The sequence below is a fragment of the Perca fluviatilis genome, chromosome 18 (genome assembly GCF_010015445.1).
Source record: "Perca fluviatilis chromosome 18, GENO_Pfluv_1.0, whole genome shotgun sequence".
NCBI classification, from domain to species: domain Eukaryota; kingdom Metazoa; phylum Chordata; class Actinopteri; order Perciformes; family Percidae; genus Perca; species Perca fluviatilis.
The window spans coordinates 24900189-24918888 of record NC_053129.1 but is presented as its reverse complement, the minus strand read 5'-3'; the positions used below and the strand labels follow the sequence as shown (position 1 = coordinate 24918888).

General features: G+C 38.8%; 1 protein-coding gene across 1 annotated transcript in view; it reads right to left on the bottom strand.

Annotated features, from left to right (window-relative positions):
- lama2 (laminin, alpha 2) overlaps positions 1-18700 on the bottom strand; it is a gene marked incomplete at its 3' end in the record, with an annotated part of 199379 nt that overhangs the window by 90569 nt on the left and 90110 nt on the right. Inside the window, exons 17-20 of the mRNA XM_039781351.1 lie at positions 18068-18179; positions 15746-15859; positions 9600-9727; positions 4774-4860 (exon numbers count right to left, since the gene is read on the bottom strand). Of these exons, the coding sequence (XP_039637285.1) occupies positions 4774-4860; positions 9600-9727; positions 15746-15859; positions 18068-18179 (441 nt within the window). The remainder of the gene's footprint in view (positions 1-4773; positions 4861-9599; positions 9728-15745; positions 15860-18067; positions 18180-18700) is intronic.

The window sequence follows — 18700 nt, the reverse complement described above, 5'->3', positions numbered from 1 at the left end:
TGTGTGTGTGTGTGTGTGTGTGTGTGTGTGTGTGTGTGTGTGTGTGTGTGTGTGTTGCTAGTACATTTCTCTAATCAAGTGGAGAATTGTACTGGCAGCAATCTCACCTCTTGATAGGAGAGAAGAGAGCAAGGAGTGTGTGTTTGTATTTCGTTTTATATGCTAGATTAATTCACACTTTTGAGGTTTTTATTTTTATTCTATTTTATCACATACTGTCAGCATGTGTGTGTAGTTACTTGGAGTTAAAGAGGAAGTGATGGTATTTTTAGTTGAGAGTCCAGAGTGTTTGAAAGAGATATATTGGGGGTGGGTCAGACACCTGGTCAAAGCCTTCAGAGTGTACAGGAAGTGGACGGTGAGCACAACTGGTAGAGAGTTACAGAGGGAAAGAGAGGGGTTGGGATCCTAACAGTTATGTTCTTTTATTTTTAGTGTTATAAATGGGGAGTCGGCGCCAGGGGAAACAGCCTCTGCTCCTCCCTCTTACATTTTTTTCCATAACTTTCAAAGCATTTTGAGATCAACTTGCTACTGTATATTTCCTGTTAAAGCAGAAATTGGGGCAGGTTGTTTTCAGGAGGTAAAATGGGACTTTCATATAAATAAACATTATGAAGTTATTTTGTAATTTACTTTTTAATCTATGTGTATTACGGCAGGGACATTTTTTGTTTCACTATGACAAACTTTTACAATTTCCAATACTCAACCTTGCTGACACTTGAGGCTGCCAACTATTGAGATTTAAAACTCCATGATGGAACTTTGTGTTCCATCATGGAGTTTTAAATCTCAGTAGTTTTAAGGATCAATTGTGACATGCAGTCAGTGAGTGGAGCTCTGGAAGTATCAGCACTTTTCTCATAAAACAGCCATTTCAAATTTCTGTCTCTCCCTCATATATATATATATATATATATATAGTCTTTTATCTTCTTATACTAGATGAAAGTAACTTCAAAAAGTAATTCAGTAATTCAATCAAGGCTGTGGACAGTTGCTAAGTAATTGTTTTGTGCTCTTTAAAATAAAATGGTATTCAATGTATCCCAAAGTTTCATATTTGTATTGTTTATATATAGATCAAAGGGCAATGGAAATATCCATTTATATTACATTAATCATTACAACCAACACATTCATGTCCTTAATTCATCAAAAAGTAATCTGACTCAACTTGAGGTCTGAGTGGAAGTATGCACACCTTTATACTATTTGGATGCATGTTGGTCCAGGCCTCATCGTTGTTATCATTACAATTCAATTTGTTGAGATCAATATTAAAACATTAACAACAATCATAGCCATCACCACAGCTTCCTATTCCTTTAAACATGAAACATTGATCTACTGAGTGCCTCATTTTCATCATATAGACTATGAACAGCTAGGTTCATAATACCAAAATCAATGTGTAAAATCTGAAATACCTTTACAGACCAATAACATCTGGATATACTGGCAAACCCTCGGTAGCACTAAATAGCAGCTTACAACTCAGTGTTTTAGTGCACTTTTTTGTAAGGCAGTTGCATTAAACAGCTTTCAGCTAAATTCTAAATGGCTGTTTATAGACAGGAAATTGAAAAGCAGAATCACTTAGCAGCGAGTGGATAGTCTATTAGTATAGGAGGAATAGAGTAGCTTATTTCGTGAAAGCCCATAATACAGACAAATTGGCACATTACAATTAATTACCACTAACAACAACAATAGCACTGTAGATAATGAAGTGAAATGGCAGGTAGCACTTAGCAGGTATCAATTAGACTAATAGAACAAGAAACCAACTGCTGATTACCTCTTTAATACTGTCATTAGTTATAAAATATTATTTTACATTGTCAGCTTCTATGTGCTATGAGTCAATGCAACAGTCTCTCTTTCTTTCTCCTTTTTGTTTACCAGCTGTCTTCTCTCGCTGACTATAGAGGCACCATATGGCATCAGAACAGCACAAACACACACAAACACACACACACACACACACACACACACACATCACACATAAACACACACACAATAATGTACATAAACAGATGTATTCTATATATTCAAGAGACAGATACATATTTACATATACACACACAAACATATACATACACATTTGGCACACAATCTCCCCAAAACAAACATCTCAATTTAGAAAATAAGTGGCTCTGATGACGCCTTCTGATCATTATTGGATTAAAACACACATTCTCACTCATGGAGGGACATGGGAGGACTTCAGAAAGAGAGTTGGAGCAGTCAACATGTACTGGCTGGGCCTTCCGTTGACACAAGACCATATTGGTCATTGGCTGGGTTGTACAATGTGGATGCCTTTCGTTGACGGACAAAGTTTAGACTGACAACGAGTCAGTTTGCTTTCTAGCGGCAAATGATGTGTATAAAAAGACTAAAAGGCAGATGGAGAGATTCTGCTGTGGACAGCATGGCGAGGCATGCAGACTATGCAAGGCAGCGAGCTGAGGGCCCTGTGAGCCCCGTGGCCACAAGCAGCTCTCTTTTAACTAGCAACACACAGCACAGGCCTGGATGAAGTGCAACCTATTTAAAGCACAATGTTTCATCCTTGAGATTAAAATTGTTATAATAGTTCTCAATGTAGATACCAACCTAACACAGAATAGAAATTCAACTTTTAACCAGCTTGAGAAAGCATTTTCAGTTGCTATTGTCAACAAGTAAAATTGACACCATGCACAGGAGATGATGCACAATCTACAGAAATTCAGTGACAGAAAATGTAAGGATGAACACACAGTAGGAGATATAAGGTCCAGTGCCTTCAATGCCAACCATAGGAAAATCAAGCCAATACTATGAAGAGAGAGATACAGTATGGGTCTAGCAAATGAGCAGGCTATAAGAGGAGCAGTTCTTTTTAATTGTGGGTCAGGAGCATAAGCACTTGTTTCTGAGTCCCCACCAGATCTAGTTTGATAAACTCAGTATCTTCCACCCTTTCTAGAGGGTTTAACATTGTAACTACTGTTAAGGTGTAATTTAAAGTAAATAGGTATGTAAGAAGTCATTAATAAGAAAAAACTGTTGGGTTGCTGGGTTGGGAAAAATCAATTTGACTGGTGGACTGTTTGGCCACTTACTTGGACCAAAACGTATTAACAACCTAACATTTACCACTGCAGACTTGATGGATCAAAAACATTTTATTATTCATGACTTACCAACATTTATTATTTCAGAGTTGGTTTATTAGAAATCAAGAAAATCATGAGTACTTATTAATATATTACCAACATTTATAACTGCATTATGAACAAATAGACAGGATTAACACCTACCAAAGCTGATTTTTCACAACCTGGCAACCCAAGTGTTCTTATTAATGGCTGATAAATTAGCAATAAAGCGTTAGGAAATTATTTATTAACATTTAATAAAACCATTAATTACAACTTATAAACCCTTTACAAAAAGAGACCTACTAGAAAGTGGTACAGATAACAGTAACAAAAACAAAAATACCTATGTTTTTCAAAGTGGTAAAACTTAAAATATACTGAATACTAGCCTTGCTTTGCCAGACCTTCCTCCACAGCGCTGCGGAGGAGGGTCAGGCTAGTCACCACAGCATTCAGGGATGGGAGAAAAATGTGCTCTGGTTATTGGCGTTTCTTCAATCCAATCACAATCGTCTTGGGCGGTGCTAAGCACCGGGAAAGACACTGTGCCGCTGCAAAATAGCCTCGGGAAGGAACTTGTTTTGGTGGAACGTGTACGTTCAAAAGTTGTTTTAGTTGTGCAACAGAAACCTCAGATTGGACAGATAGTCTAGCTAGCTGTCTGGATTTACCCTGCAGAGATCTGAGGAGCAGTTAATCATAGTCCTCATAAATCCACCGGAGTTTAAAATTCCAACACAAAGAAAGCGGAAGGTAACGGACATCCGTCTGAAAAGAGTGAAATCCGGGGGAATTTCCAATGGCAACGGAGCAATCCCGGGAAGTGGAACGTCGTGGATATACTGTAGACTAACTGAATACTAACTGACAAATTCAGCAGTGGGCAGTTTCAGTTCAATACAAAACAGTCCAAATGTATTTCAGTGAGCCTGCGTGGTGAAAAGTTTATATTTACTCAGTCTGTATCTCCACATGACAGTATAGCCTGAAGTTTTAACAAGACTAGCATCCAGAGAGACTTCTCATTAGTACTGGCTTGGTAAAGAAGCTCACAGCTAATGGAACAAGAATGTCACTCAGCTATTAAATGGGCTGTGGACAGAAAGCTGGATGGACAATGAGACATAGAGCACTCACAAAATGGTTAATGAGCAGCAGTTTCTGTTGTCATTTGGGAATGGCTGACTACAGACCTGATTTATTTTCCAAATAGTCATTTTTTAAGAATGATAACACTAAAATTGGCTTTATTAGCGCCCCTATCCATATTTGAAATTAAATATGGAGATAGTTTTGTTCTGATGCCGCAATTAGGTCATGAAACATACTTTGTATGTAATGGGCCAAACTGTTATTTAAATACTGCTAAACTTTCAACACAGAATTGAATTTAGATTTATGGATGTGCATTTCTAGGTTTTGATAAACAATGATGAAGTGAGTGATTTCCAGCTCTGTATTTGGTAATAACGATCTTAGCTACACTTCCACATTTAGCTTGAAGCCAGTAAATGAAACATAACGGCATAAAGTTTAAGCATAATTGTGTTTCTATCAGTGTGTTTTTCTATCAGTGTGTTTTTCAGTGTGTGTGTGTGTGTGTGTGTGTGTGTGTTACCTGTCACATCGTGGTCCTGTGTACCCAGGCTGGCACTGGTCGCACAGCAACTCCCCTTCTTCACCTAGGTGGCAGGTAGGGCTGAAACTGTCGTAGTTGCCAGGATGTTGTTGTTGTTGTTGTTGTTGTTGTTGTTTTTGTTGAAGTTGTTGATGAATTCGGTAGTGTTGACCGAGTGTGGAGAGAGGGAGGAAGAAGAGGAAAAAGATGAGAGGACAGAGGCGAGTTAATGCCATTGTTTGTCTCCTCACACAGACACACACACACACACTCACACCTGTGTCCCTACTTTCACTTTCCAATCCTCAGTTTCACACACTGTAAGACACACACACTTAATTTCCTCTCTCCCTCACACCCACGCGTCTGTACTTCCACACACTTCTGAATTTGAAAACTCTCTTCCTCTCTATGAAATGTAACCTAAATGAACTGAGAGAGAGAGAGAGGGAGAAAGAGAGAGAGAGAGAGAGAGAGAGAGAGACAGAGAGAGAGGGAGAAAGAGAGAGAGACAGAGAGAGAGAAAGAGACTAAAACGATAGCCTAGTACCTTCGTTCTGTCACCCTCCCACTTCCATAAACTATAGATAGTTCTGCCGGCTCGGGTTCCAGGCCCCAGACTGACTCACTGGCTGACTGACTGGCTCGCTAACAGCAAGCTGGCTCATTTAGTTACTTGCTTGGCCAGTACATGTGAACAAAAAAAACTGTGAAATAACAATTGTATAAAATGGGTTATATTTGTACATATAGGGGTTATATAAAACCAGCTATAATCATCATGGGCACTGGTTATGTCAACGTGCTGTAGTAGTGCCCTTTCTTAATTTTAAAGCTTTTGGTGGGAAATTATGTGTGCAGAGTAAAGTAAAAAATTCTCCCAAAACAAACAATCATGCATACAATTTCATGTGATGAGACAATACTTAGCTTAAAAAAAAAACTTCCTTAAGGCACTGTACACTGTCTGTCATATACAGTACTTGCAGAACATTGTTAAAGCAACACTATGTAAGTTTTCCTGCTTCGGTGCCCCTACAGGTTGTCTGGAACTACAGCTGCAGCTAAAAGTTACATAGTGTTGCTTTAACTTGTATAACAGATTCATATGGAAACAATCTTCTATCATGGTATAAACTATTTTATATGACAATGATAATCTGTTCATTGATTTAAAAAAAAAAAGAACCTGACCGGAGCAAAAATTCAAATATCACCAATATCCAGTATGAATCTAAATATAAAGCACATTTAAACATTGCTGAAAACACCCTTATATACCCAGAGACATAAACTGTTTGGCAAAGTCTATGGAAAAAACATTGACACATTAGCCAACCCTATGCTACTTTGTAAAGTGCTTTGTCCAGTAAGGTAGAAAAGCGCTATATAAATGCAGTCCATTACCAATTCAAAGGCTTCATTCAAGACTCAGACACAACCCAAAATCACTTGGAAAGTCCCTCGGATAGGCAGCATAATTATCCAAATGAATTACTCTAATAATAGAACTTGTTTGAATCTTTTAATCTACATCTGATCCAGATCAACATAAAAAATGTCTTGGAGAACATCTAAATCCTTGGAGTATAAGGGCTTTTAACAAGGATTAATTGTGCAAATTTTCAAGTGACTCAGACTCAAAACCACAAAATGAGTATGTTATGTTGCTGTAGCGCCACCTATACGTGAAATCATGCATCATACAATTTTGAGGATTTTGCAAAGGTGACTTGTGCACACACATGCTTACCCATTCGGAGGTTGTCAGTGGGTGTGTCTTAATTTGTTTATGCATTTATACACTACCGTTCAAAAGTTTGGAATCTTCTGCCACAAAAGCTTGATTGGGTAAAGTCAAATAGCTGACTGTATCTGTGAACGGTTTCATGCTTTTAGGGTGTAAAAAGTCCTCTCTTGAAGTAGAGGTTATTTTATATGAAGGGTTTGCAAATAAAAGTCATGTTTTGTACATGGAGAAGAAAACCCTGTACAATTGTTTAACCAGACTGAGCAAGAAAAACTTTTGAGCAACAGTTAAAGCAACACTATGTAACTTTTAGCTGCAGCTGTAGTTCCAATGAGACAACCTGTAGGGGGACTGAAGCGGGAAAAGTGACATAGTGTCGCTTTAAATAAGAATAGAAAATATAAAAACATCGGTTAAAAGAAACTGGAAGCTTAGCATCGAAATGAGAACAGATTCCTGTTTCAGTGTCAAGTGCTCAAAAAGCTGGAATTAACAGGCATGCTGCTTTAGCAATGCTATTCTTAAAACTTCACAATAGAAATAGCAGGTTAGTCTAGTGTTAGCACTGTTGGCATTGGATCAGCGATATCTGCTGAAACACACTATGAATGAAAGCTCACTATTCAATCTAACCACTGCAGAGGTAATTCTGTGAAGGTACAAATTAATTAAGGCCTTTATGGATAGATAATTGACCAAGGGTCTTTAACTAAATTTCCCTAAAAATATGTTAGTTTTTTTTATTTCTAACTGAAAAGAACAAACATCCTTGGTGGAAATAAAGAGGAACAGCACTCCAGAACTAAACTGTTTTCTACTAATCCCCTGTAAATCGCCACCCGGCTTCCCATGCTCAAGCTAACATGGACATAACTTCATCAGATGTTAGTAAGAGCTTAAACATTACGGCCAACTGGAACAGTCCGACTGGGTGGCTGGCTATTTGAGTGATTGGCTTCAGTAAACATAAGGGACTAGATGTCTATTTTTAGGGGCTGAAAGGCATAGCACCTTCAAGCTATTATTACTGCAGGGGGTTTATGGGGAGGTAGGGGAGGGGGAGAGGTGAGAGACAGAGAGAGTTGCATCTTTCTTTAGCTCTGAGAGTTTTGGACATGACGTGTCATGACTGCATGAAGATTCTCAGCTGCTGCCGCCTATGTGTGTGTGTGTGTGTGTGTGTGTGTGTGTGTGTGTGTGTGTGTTGCCGTCCATGCTGGTGACATCTCTGTACACACTGTATCTTTCTCATGATTTGGAGAAACTGCAGATCAATAATATCAGGAAGGGCGAATGGAGGTAAATATCCAATTTACCAATATATGTTGTTCGTACTTGACATGACAATATCTTTTGTACAAACGTTTCAATCAGAAAGCCCTCCGAAACACCAACAGTTAGTTTCAGTCGACAATCCCTTGCAATAGCAACCTCTACTCGCACAGTTCCATAGAGCTCAAACAGTGTGGTTCCAGAAGTTAAAAAAAATACCATTCATATTCAGATTTTGTTAATTTGACATAATGTCTTGACCATCCTAGGTAGACTTACCACAAGCTACGAGATTGTGAAACAATGGCTTATGCGCCTTTATTTCCCCAGTGTGGGATCAATAAAGTATATCTTATCTTATTTTATCTTAATGGAGCAATTGAATTGGGGGGAAATCACTTCTGGAACTGGAGCCTTTCAAAATGCGGGCGGTCATTGCCGAGCTCTGTTGCAGTTATATTGTTACATCCACCATTTTGTCAGATCTGTGACCAAACAAATATTGACAAGAATCTTTTATCTATTCCTCTAATGCATTTGTTGGAGCATTATCTGTATTAGGTATGACTCCTATTATAACTGTTTTGTGATTGTTGATTTGTGAGTCCAGTTTTTCTGTGGTCAGTTTACTGCCAACCACGCTAGCTATTATGCTAGCTGTGTTGCTAGAACAACATTTTAACTAACGTTGACTGTTGGGCTAACTGTTAATGTATTACTCTTTGTACTTTTACTCCTGTGGCTTTATGTGTAGGCTAAGTAGATTAATGACTATACTGTACTTCCTAAGGGGACTTAATTTAGGTCTTTCACTGATTGCTTTGTTTCTTTCTGGCATGAGGAATTAATTTGACAACATTTTCTTGTGAATCTGGTTAGCTAGTTACTGTACCAATTCATGTTTACAATATCTTTGGGTCTATCTCTTGTTGATAGTACCTCATCTTTTTCTGATTTGTAACTATCATTGAATTTGTTGTCCAATACCATTTTAAACGTTTAGAGAGTAGAGACCTCAAAGGCCAACTCCTGTCTCAAACCTTTATTAGAAGTATGTTTAGCTTGGTTTGTAGCTTTGCACCTACGTGCTCAATATTGAAGGGAGGCCAATTTACCATTATTATCGTTAGTTTACCAGGATGGGACTGCATGCCCTGCATAAGATACATAGAACATAACAGCAAAAGAGGCCTGTATTAACAGGACTTCTGGCACAGTTGGACCAAGATGCAATGGAGTAGACAACATCTTTCTGCAAAAGCTGCTCAAGACCAGCCCGTACATACAGGGTCTGCATGCTTCCGAAATGAACCATCAGGTGAGAGGCCTCATCCCATGCCTCTCAACTGGACTGCTTCTATGACAAACAGCCGATTGCTGCTTTTTTTAAATTACATTTTTAGCAGATACTTTTAGCAGGCACAGCACGAGAGGAACGGTACGATAAAAGGTTTTAAATACCTTCATTACTTGTGGGAGGTTTGAGTTTGCTACGGTGTTAAGTTTTCTAGCCACAGGTGTGGATTCTGCCAACGGTGATGACATTTCTATTCATTTCATTACAATTATATTCCTAGCCACAGTGATGAAGCCTCTATTGGTGGCGATGTCGTTTGGAGACAAAAACAAATGTAGTCTGAGTGTGAGGAGAGGAGAGGAGAACATTATGAAGAGACAGGTCAAAAAAGAGAGAACAGGGGCCACAGAGTCAGAGATGCACTGTGGGGTCAGCAGTGATACATTGAAGCGTCTAATTAAATTGTGTCGTCATGGCGTAATTAAACCCAGTGTCTTCAGAACCTACTTGTTACTAGGAAGATTGAGCGGGCAGGCGCAGGGCTGACAGTCTGCAGGTGACCCACGGGTGGCGTTGCCATAGTAACCGGGTAGGCAGGTATCACAGAAGGGGCCGGTTGTGTGGTGGGAGCAGTCCTGGAGCAGACACACAGGTTAAAGTTTGTTTATATCAGGGAAACAAATAAACCACCATCTGATCAGTTAACCTTATCGTCATGGGAAGATCTTAAGCGGATTCTACATTGATGAAAATCTCAACATGCCATTGTGTTAATATTGTCTTGAATCATGCTTATAGGCATGAAAACAATAAGATACCATTAGATCTGCTTGTCTACTTTTCAAATTAAATTTTCTTTAAAGCGCCCATATTATGCTCATTTTCAGGTTCATAATTTTATTTTAAGGTTGTGCCAGAATAGGTTTACATGGTTTAATTTTCAAAAAACACCATATTTTTGTTGTACTGCACAGCTCTCTCTCACTGCTGCAGATCCTCTTTTCACCTGGTCTCTTGTTTTAGCTACAGAGTGAGACCTCTTTTCCTTTTCTACTTCTGTACTATCTTTGATTGCACTCGCACAAGCATGCGCAGTAGCTCAGATGTAGATCATCTCAGCTAGCTAGCTCCATAGACAGTAAAAGAAAGGCTGTTTCTCCAACTTCGGTCAGTTACAAGGCAGGATTAGCTGGGAGACTTCTTCTAAACGAGGGCGCACATGGAAGTAGTTCTTTTGTAGATTATGGTGAACTTGTGTGTGTTGTAGCAGTGCTTTGCTATTGAGAACGAGGTAGCATGCTAGCGGCTAACGCTAGCATGCTAACAGTTGCGGTTAGCCAGCTCGTTTCGGCTTGTGACGTCACAAGCCGTGCAGATTTTCAACAGCTCACCCGGAGACTGAAGGCAGGACACATTCAGAAACAGATTCTCACTCAAAACAGCATGGATGGATTTTTTTTCAAAGTTTGTATGCGTGTGGAAGCAGAGACACAAAATAACACCCCAAATCCCAGAAAAAGTGTTTTTTTTTTCATAATATGGGCACTTTAAGCCAGTGAAGGGATCTTTCTTTCTCTTTTAACACATCGCAAAGTGTTTTGAAAAACCTCTCGAAAATCTTAAGTTCACTCTGCATCATCTCTGGTGTAAAATGATAAATGACTACATCGAATTTTATCAAATGAAAGTTAATCTGCAGTTAATACTAAGGGTAGGATGCAAGTTAGGACCGTGAAAAAAACGAAAACCAAACAGCTAACAATAGACTCTATTTTAGAGTAATTACTGGTGGTGTCACACTTTGCTTTTAGAGCAGAGGTGTAGTCTACGTGATACGCAGGTATACGCAGTATACCTACTAAGAAATCTCCAGGATTTCCATATACCCTCTTAAAAATGATATGCAACAACATAGTTTTGTGACAGAACTTTCACTTCAGATATTTGTATTCACAAATACGGGGTAGATGTGACAGCAAACTAAACTAACACTGCAGAACATGCAGAGAGACTTTTATCATCTTTTCAGTACTGTGATCCAGGCTCAGGTCCCTGATGTGAAAGCCCCCTTACTGCTTTATATTCCATTTTATTATTGATATGTTTTGAATGTCATCTGTGTTTTCCTTATCATAGGATAAATAAAGGTTTTCCCACCATAAATTGGTGCATAAAAGTGTATCAGAATGCAGGAAATTAAGTCTTTGATGCTCAAAATAACCCTGGGGGAGGACACCCAGACCCCACACTTTGATATGCTCTCCCCAAGGCCCATTCTGAGCCAGGAAAAAATATTTACATATATACATGTTGTACAGTATACCCACTACAATATATTAGACTACACCACAAACTAATAGACTCAGGGTTAGGGCACTTCAGTAAAAAAAAGAGCAGACACTTGTTGACACGTTTTTACAACAACAAAACTGTTATTAAATAAAGCTGCCTGTCACATCAAATCATTGTCAAGCAGACAGCAGCAGGAGGAACAATCTCGAGGAAGTCAAGGTTAATGATATGGTTCAAGATTAGCATCACATTTTGTTACCATAGTAACCAAGCGCATTGGATTCACAGGTACTACAACAACAACACTTGGTTAAATAATGTCCCTCAGAAACAGTTTAGAACCAAATTTCAGTATTGATGAGCAGGGGCGTCGTTAGGCCTATTTTAGGGGGGCTGATGCTACCCCAAAATGTTCCTAAGCCCCCCTAAATAATAATAAGAACAACAATAACAATTTGATTTATCAATAACCGTATCCTCATTGATATTTAGACGCAACAAATGATATATATCCAGCTACAAAAAAATAGCCGAAAAGTCAGAAGTTAGACAGAAGTACAAAGAGTCGTTGTGGTATCAAGATGATGCACCGCACCGTCTCATTGCATTGGTGTGAACTGGCAGCTTTCAGAGCGTTGCAGACCGGCGCGTTGCAAGTAACTGGAGGATTCATCTAGTCTTGTCGCTACTCTTCGGTCTGGACTCGCTATGCACCCCCCCACCCCCACAAACACACACACCGATACACATGCTAATGGTGAAAGGAAGATTGATTACACCTAGTGTGATACAGAGTGAAATTGTAAGTTTTTTTTAATGACCTGTTTACCTTTAGCTACATTTTCTTGAGGTAAATGAAAGGGGATATTTTGGTTTGCTATGGAAAACTAAAGTCTAGCTAGAGTGAACTAGCGAAATATAAGAAATGGTTAACTTAGCAAGCTAATCACAACTCTTAGCCTATCTCTATAGTAGGCCTATTCTAAAACAATATCAATCCCCATAGAATGTTGTTGTCACTGAAAACTAAATGTCATAGGGTCCCTGTTAATGCTATTGTACTGTTGTATCCTTCAATTCATTGACCAGATGAGATGGATATTGGAAGATATTTCAACAGAGAGAAAGAGAAGCAGGAGATTGACAGGGCAGTTGATTCTGAGGGAGCCGGCGTGATGAGGTCAGTAGTGGTCTATAGGTTTAAGGATTGTTTTTTAACAATAAGCATTTGTTGGCAGGCCTAGGCACTTTGCATAGCCTAAACTAAATTATTTCATTATATTTATTATATATGCTAGCTATATTCTAACCAATTTAACTTTCTTCATTCATTGGCTGTGATAAATTAAATAAATATGTAGATGTTGCCTAAATGTAGGCTAGGCTAAAGATGAGCACATGCCCACAGATACACATGTGAAAATAAAATGAAAGCAATCCTACATACAGTGCATACAGTATATACAGTAATCATTACTCCAAATCTTTTATTCCTTCCGCCATCAGGTTATTGTATTTAGACAGTAGGCACTTTAATTAGAATCTGTATCAATAGCTTGCAGTGATGCCTATTATGCCTATTTTTTTCTTTTTCTTGTACTGCTATTTTTCATATTTGTTTAACTTACCAACTTATTAGCTGTCTGTCCTCTGTTTTTGGACATTTTGGATGTTGTTTCATGTGACCAATTTGCATTTCGAAGTCATGAAATTAGCATCAGGGTTTTTTTTTATCTTAAAGGATAAGACAGAAGGAACAAAGTAGAAATGGAAGAAGAGGATATGTCTGTCACTTTTTACTTGTTAACATATTGGTTTCTTGACTGGTTGTTGACATAAGTGTAGCTCTAATACAGTAACAAAAGATGTGAGTGCAAAGATTTTGCAAACGCAAGTACAATTACCCTGGGGGCTAAGCCCCCCCTGTCTTTCAATCCTAGTGACGTCCCCGTTGATGAGTACTTGAGCTAACTACTGAGAGTGTACTGATTCACATTCAGCCCAGTACACCATACAGGGTTTGTAGTTTTTTACAGTCCACAATTTAAAAGAAATGTTGACTGAAAACAACATCTCTGAATGATTTAGATTTATTTTTTGTATTATTTGTTACATGTTACTATCAGCATTATTATTATTCTTTCTTCTATGACCGTTTTATTATTGGTTTTGTCACTCCGACTAGGTCAGCTGGAAATCCCAGGTGCACAATAACTACCACCAACAGGTAATGTAGTGTGAATCTGACCTTTTTGTGACTAGTCTATATCCTCGACGTTCTACGTCCGGGATTGCTCCGTTGACAACGGAAATTCTGCCGGATTTCACTCATTTAGGCAAGATATCCCTGTTTTTTTAAGTCCAGCTACAACAGTTGCAATTTCATGTAGCTACTGTGTGTGTATGCACGTTTGTGTGTGTGTGTGTGTGTGTGTGTGTGTGTCAGTTATGTTTCAAATCATTTCCTTTTCAGATCAAATGTCTCTTCACTGCTGAAACCCACCCTGACACATACACACTGTGTGAACCTATAGGACCACGGCATCATTCAGTCATTCAACTGTAGCCAGAAACCACAGTCCTCAGGGAAGGAGTGTGTGTCCATCTGTCTGTCTGCCTGTCACTGTGAATGAACATGTAAGTGTGTGTGTGTGTGTGTGCGTGTGTGTGTGTGTGTGTGTGTGAGAGTGAGAGTGAGAGAGATTGAGCCTGCTTGTCTGTCTTTGTCTAGAGTGTGTGTTCTCCCGCTGACATATCCCAGCATCCTCCTCATCTATAATGAAACATAACATGATAATACAAAACCCACAGCTCTATGTGTGTGTGTGTGTGTGTGTGTGTGTGTGTGTGTGTGTGTGTGTGTGTGTGTGTGTGTACTGGTGCGTGAGTGCACACTGGTGAGGATGTGTATTTTGTTTGATGCTAACTGACAGGTTAAGCCTAAGGCAATGGGTAGACTGGGGAGTGACGATGTGTGTGTGTGCAGATGCACATGAGCAGGTTGGCATGTATGTGTCTCCCCAGTATACTAAAATGTGTATTTGTGCACATGAATTTTGTGTGCATTTGGGGGTGTGTGTGTGAAACCAGGGAGCAAGTGTTTCTACCTGCAGTTCCACTAATGGCCACTAGATGGTAGTTCTAAGAACATTGGGCCTCATTCACCAAACGTTCTGAAACCCCACTTACGCAGTTTTCACAAGAAAGTTTTCTTTTTTGGGATTTGTTCTTAGGTAAGAACAGAATCTACGCACACTCAAGAGCACTCTTATGCACATTTTAGAGCTGACATGTTTGCGCAAAATAAGTAGTTATACCGTTTTCATCTGTTCTAATTTAAAATGTAATATTTCTCTCCTTTATGATTTTGTAACTATTTTCATTATTGTACACATAGTTTTATGTTTGTTTGCACTTTGAATTGCCATTGTGTATGAATTGTGCTAGGCCTATATACTTCATCGGTTCTGCGCTCTTCTCCAGATACAGCGTTCACTGCATGAGTAATTGCATTCCATGCATCAGTTTTATTGGCTGCTTTGTATCCACTGCTGACGCTACTAAATATGATATATCGTATTTCGCTAACTTCTTGCAGCAGTACCTTCAGAATTACTAAACTTTTTTTATCTTTTGGGGTCGATGCCTTCACCGTCTTTACCACGTCTTTTCAACATTTCTCTAAGTATGCACTGCCATCTTGCTTCCTCAGAATATCTGGTTAGCGCTCATTTGTACGCTCACTTACAGTACTACTTTTTTCTAGTTAATGGGATGGACTCTCAGCTAGAAATTCACCAATAGATGTGAGCAACGTAAGGGCTACCAACAAATTGATTTAACCTCTCTCAATTATTCATCTAAAGAAAAAAATCAATGCTGTGAACAAGTTGACTGTTAAAAACATAAATAAAAATGTCAGCTAACTTACTCATGACAGACAGGTTACTTGCTATTACACCTTAATTATGATAAATGAGATTAACAGCTTTGTGAGTTAAAAGGGAAATGTACAGTGAATAATGTGTTGAGTACAATCACAATGCAGGCAATATTTTGTCTAAAAATACAATGCTGTAACTTGACATTTTGCACATTTCTCAAAATATACTGTGTTTTTTTTCTTCCATTTTGCTATGATCTTTTGACATTCTGTAACTATCAAAAGTGATAAGGCCTTTTCATAAAAGCTTTTACATGTGCTGTACCTCTTTCCTTGGAAAAGAAACACTTTTTTTGGCTAACCAATTCAAAAGGAAAGAGTAAAGCAGAGTAAATCACTTCAGTGTGATTTGAGCACTGAAACCAAATGATCTGACAGAAAGAAACACGTTTTCTAATAAACTTATTGATAATCTTACCAGGCAGTGTCCTTTGATGTCGTGGCATTGTGTAGCATGTCCATGGCAATGACAAGCTTCACACACGCCATTATAGAGATTCCCGTTAACCCTCCGAAAACCAGGAATACATGCCTGACACACACACACACACACACACACACACACACACACACACACACACACACACAAACAGTAGTTAGAAAGATAGGAATACAGACATCGTCTTTAAGCTGCTTCAGTGTGGCGTACTGTATTTACCCTGTGATCCTCTCATTAGCATCTCAAGCATGTGTTTACTGTATGTGTGTGCTATTCTTTGTGTTACACTGTAAAAGTTTGTGTGATTATTTGTATGATTATTATATCCGTTTGTCTGGTTGAGTTTTAAAAACGTAATGTATGTACAAGTGCATGTGTGTCTGTGTTTCAAGACTGAAGTAACAGTAAGTCAGCTGCATTCTGAACTAGACACTGATTTGACGTTCAGTTTTGCTTAAGAGGCTTTAAAAGAAAACAGGATGATCCTTTTGTCATTCATGGAATACTGCAATAAATCATACTGATGTTCTTTGGATGTTTAAATGTAGCTTATTTGCAAAAAATAAAGGGTGAGGCTATTTGCACCCCTGGTACAATTAGCAGTGTATGCTATTTGCACCCTGGTGCAATTAGAAGTGCTATTCGTACCCTGGTGCAATTAGAAATGAATGCTATTCATACCCCGCCGGTGCACACAGCAATGTGTTCTATTAATACCCCATCTGGTACAAATATCAATGCATGCTATTTGCACCCCTGTGCATTTACAGTGCCTTGGCATATATTTACACACAGTTATCCATACTACTCATGTATTACACCTTTTTGGAATATTATTGCCCTGACATTCTTACCCTAACCATAACCAATCCCACTCCTCTTGCCTAAACCTAACCAACCCAACCAGAGCAGGCATATTCATGAGTCTTCCCCTACCACCCTGCAAAAACAAATTTGTGTTCGCGGGCCCTGACTATTTACCGCATTCATAAAATTTTAAAAAAAAAAAAAAAAAAAAAAAACCACCCCCCACCAAATAAACCCCCCCCCCCCCCCCCCAACCCCCCCCTACCCCCCCCCCCCCTCCTTCTTTTTTCTTTTTTTTTTTTTTTTTTTTTTTTCTTCTTTCTTTTTTTTTTTTTTTTCTTTCCTACCCCTGTATAACGAAAAGTAGGTACTAACTAACAAACTAACGGTTGTATGCTTTCACTGAAGACAGAAAGCGCAACTGTAGTAACAATTTTCCACTAGAAATTCAATTGTTATAAACTTTAGAGACAAAACTTTCCTAATATGCCAGTTTCTGCTGTCCCGGAAGATGAACGTCCGCCATGATTTCGGTGCACGCGAGCAACGTGTTTTTGTTGTTACGTCACAGGGTGTGAATAGCTCAGCTGTTATTCGTACCGGGGGTGCAAATAGACACTCCGAAAAATAAATGTCATATACATCCCACTGACACTGCTTGTGTACAAAAGGTTTATATTGACAAAAACAAGTTTCCTTTCAGGGAGCTATTGGTTCCCTTCCTTTTTTCAATATGGGATGAAAAATAACTTGAGACTTGAACTTGAGAATTTGCTTAAGATATAATATAGCTTACGTTAAACCTGATAGCATTGCATTATTAATGGTGTTATTATTATTAATGTTTTGCAAGAATGACTGAAAACACACCCCACTGTGATGTGTAGTAACGAGTTAACGGAAATTCCTCATAACGCCACAAATTCTTTTGACGGACAATTAACGTACATGCATTCTGTGATTTGGGCCTCGGGCCGCTACGTAGTTTGGGAAATCAGGAAGTGATTCAGCAGTATCGTTGTGGATGGCCAGCAGAAAACGTAAAGTGCTCTGTGATAGCATCCAGGGGATCAACAAACGCGTCATCTACTGTCTGGCTGGCCGCGGCGGAGTAAAACGCATCTCCGGTCTGATTGACGAGGAGACTTGCGGTGTGCTGAAGGTATCTTTTAAAGTACATTTAGAGCAGATAAAAAATGTGTGATTAATTTGCAACTAATCGCAAGTTAACTACGGACAATCATGCAATTAATCTTGATTAAAAATGCGTGACTACATAATGCGATGTTACAAGCCCTACAATAAATCTATTTGATGTCAGCTGTAAAAGAAAGTACTAAAGTGCTTACTTTGTATGCTGACATTCAAAATATATTAGTTGCACTTTTATGTGGCTTTATAGTACTTTTAATGCAGTACCTTTTTCCAAGACTTTGTTTTCTATTGATTATACAGCAAGTTTGAAAATTGCAGTAGGTGTGTGTCTGTGTTTACCTCACACGACGTTCCAGCATATCCAGCAGGACAAAAGCAGCTTTCTACAGCTGATGCTCTCCTCTCTCCTCTGGCAGAGGGGTTTGCTACCTGCATTGAGAATAGGTGGAATCTACATGCATAAACCAGACAGACACACACACACACACACACACACACACACACACACACACACACACACACACACACACACACACACACACACACACACACACACACACACACGCACACCCACACAGAGAAATATTAAGCATTAGGCACATAAGTAGTCTGTCTGGGTTTACAGTTAAACAGCCTTCACTTACATAAACAGGGCTTTTTAGCTGATTATCTTTAAAACATCTTTAGAACCTTTATGACCTGAGTTCATTCTTGCAGGATTTTTATGCACAAAAAGTCCACAAAGGGCTATTATTAATTGTTTCCCAATAAAAGTACATACTTGTTATATGACAACATCTACACTTGCATGGATTTCCATCAAAAGTCGCACTACAGTAGAATCGCTTCAGGTTTGTATAGTACTGATCATTTAGAGGGCAGCACTCAATTGACACTCAAACAAACAGCATATGCATCATATCAAATTAAAGTTATTGGATTATTTGTTGCAATTAAAGTAAAGTAAAAGCG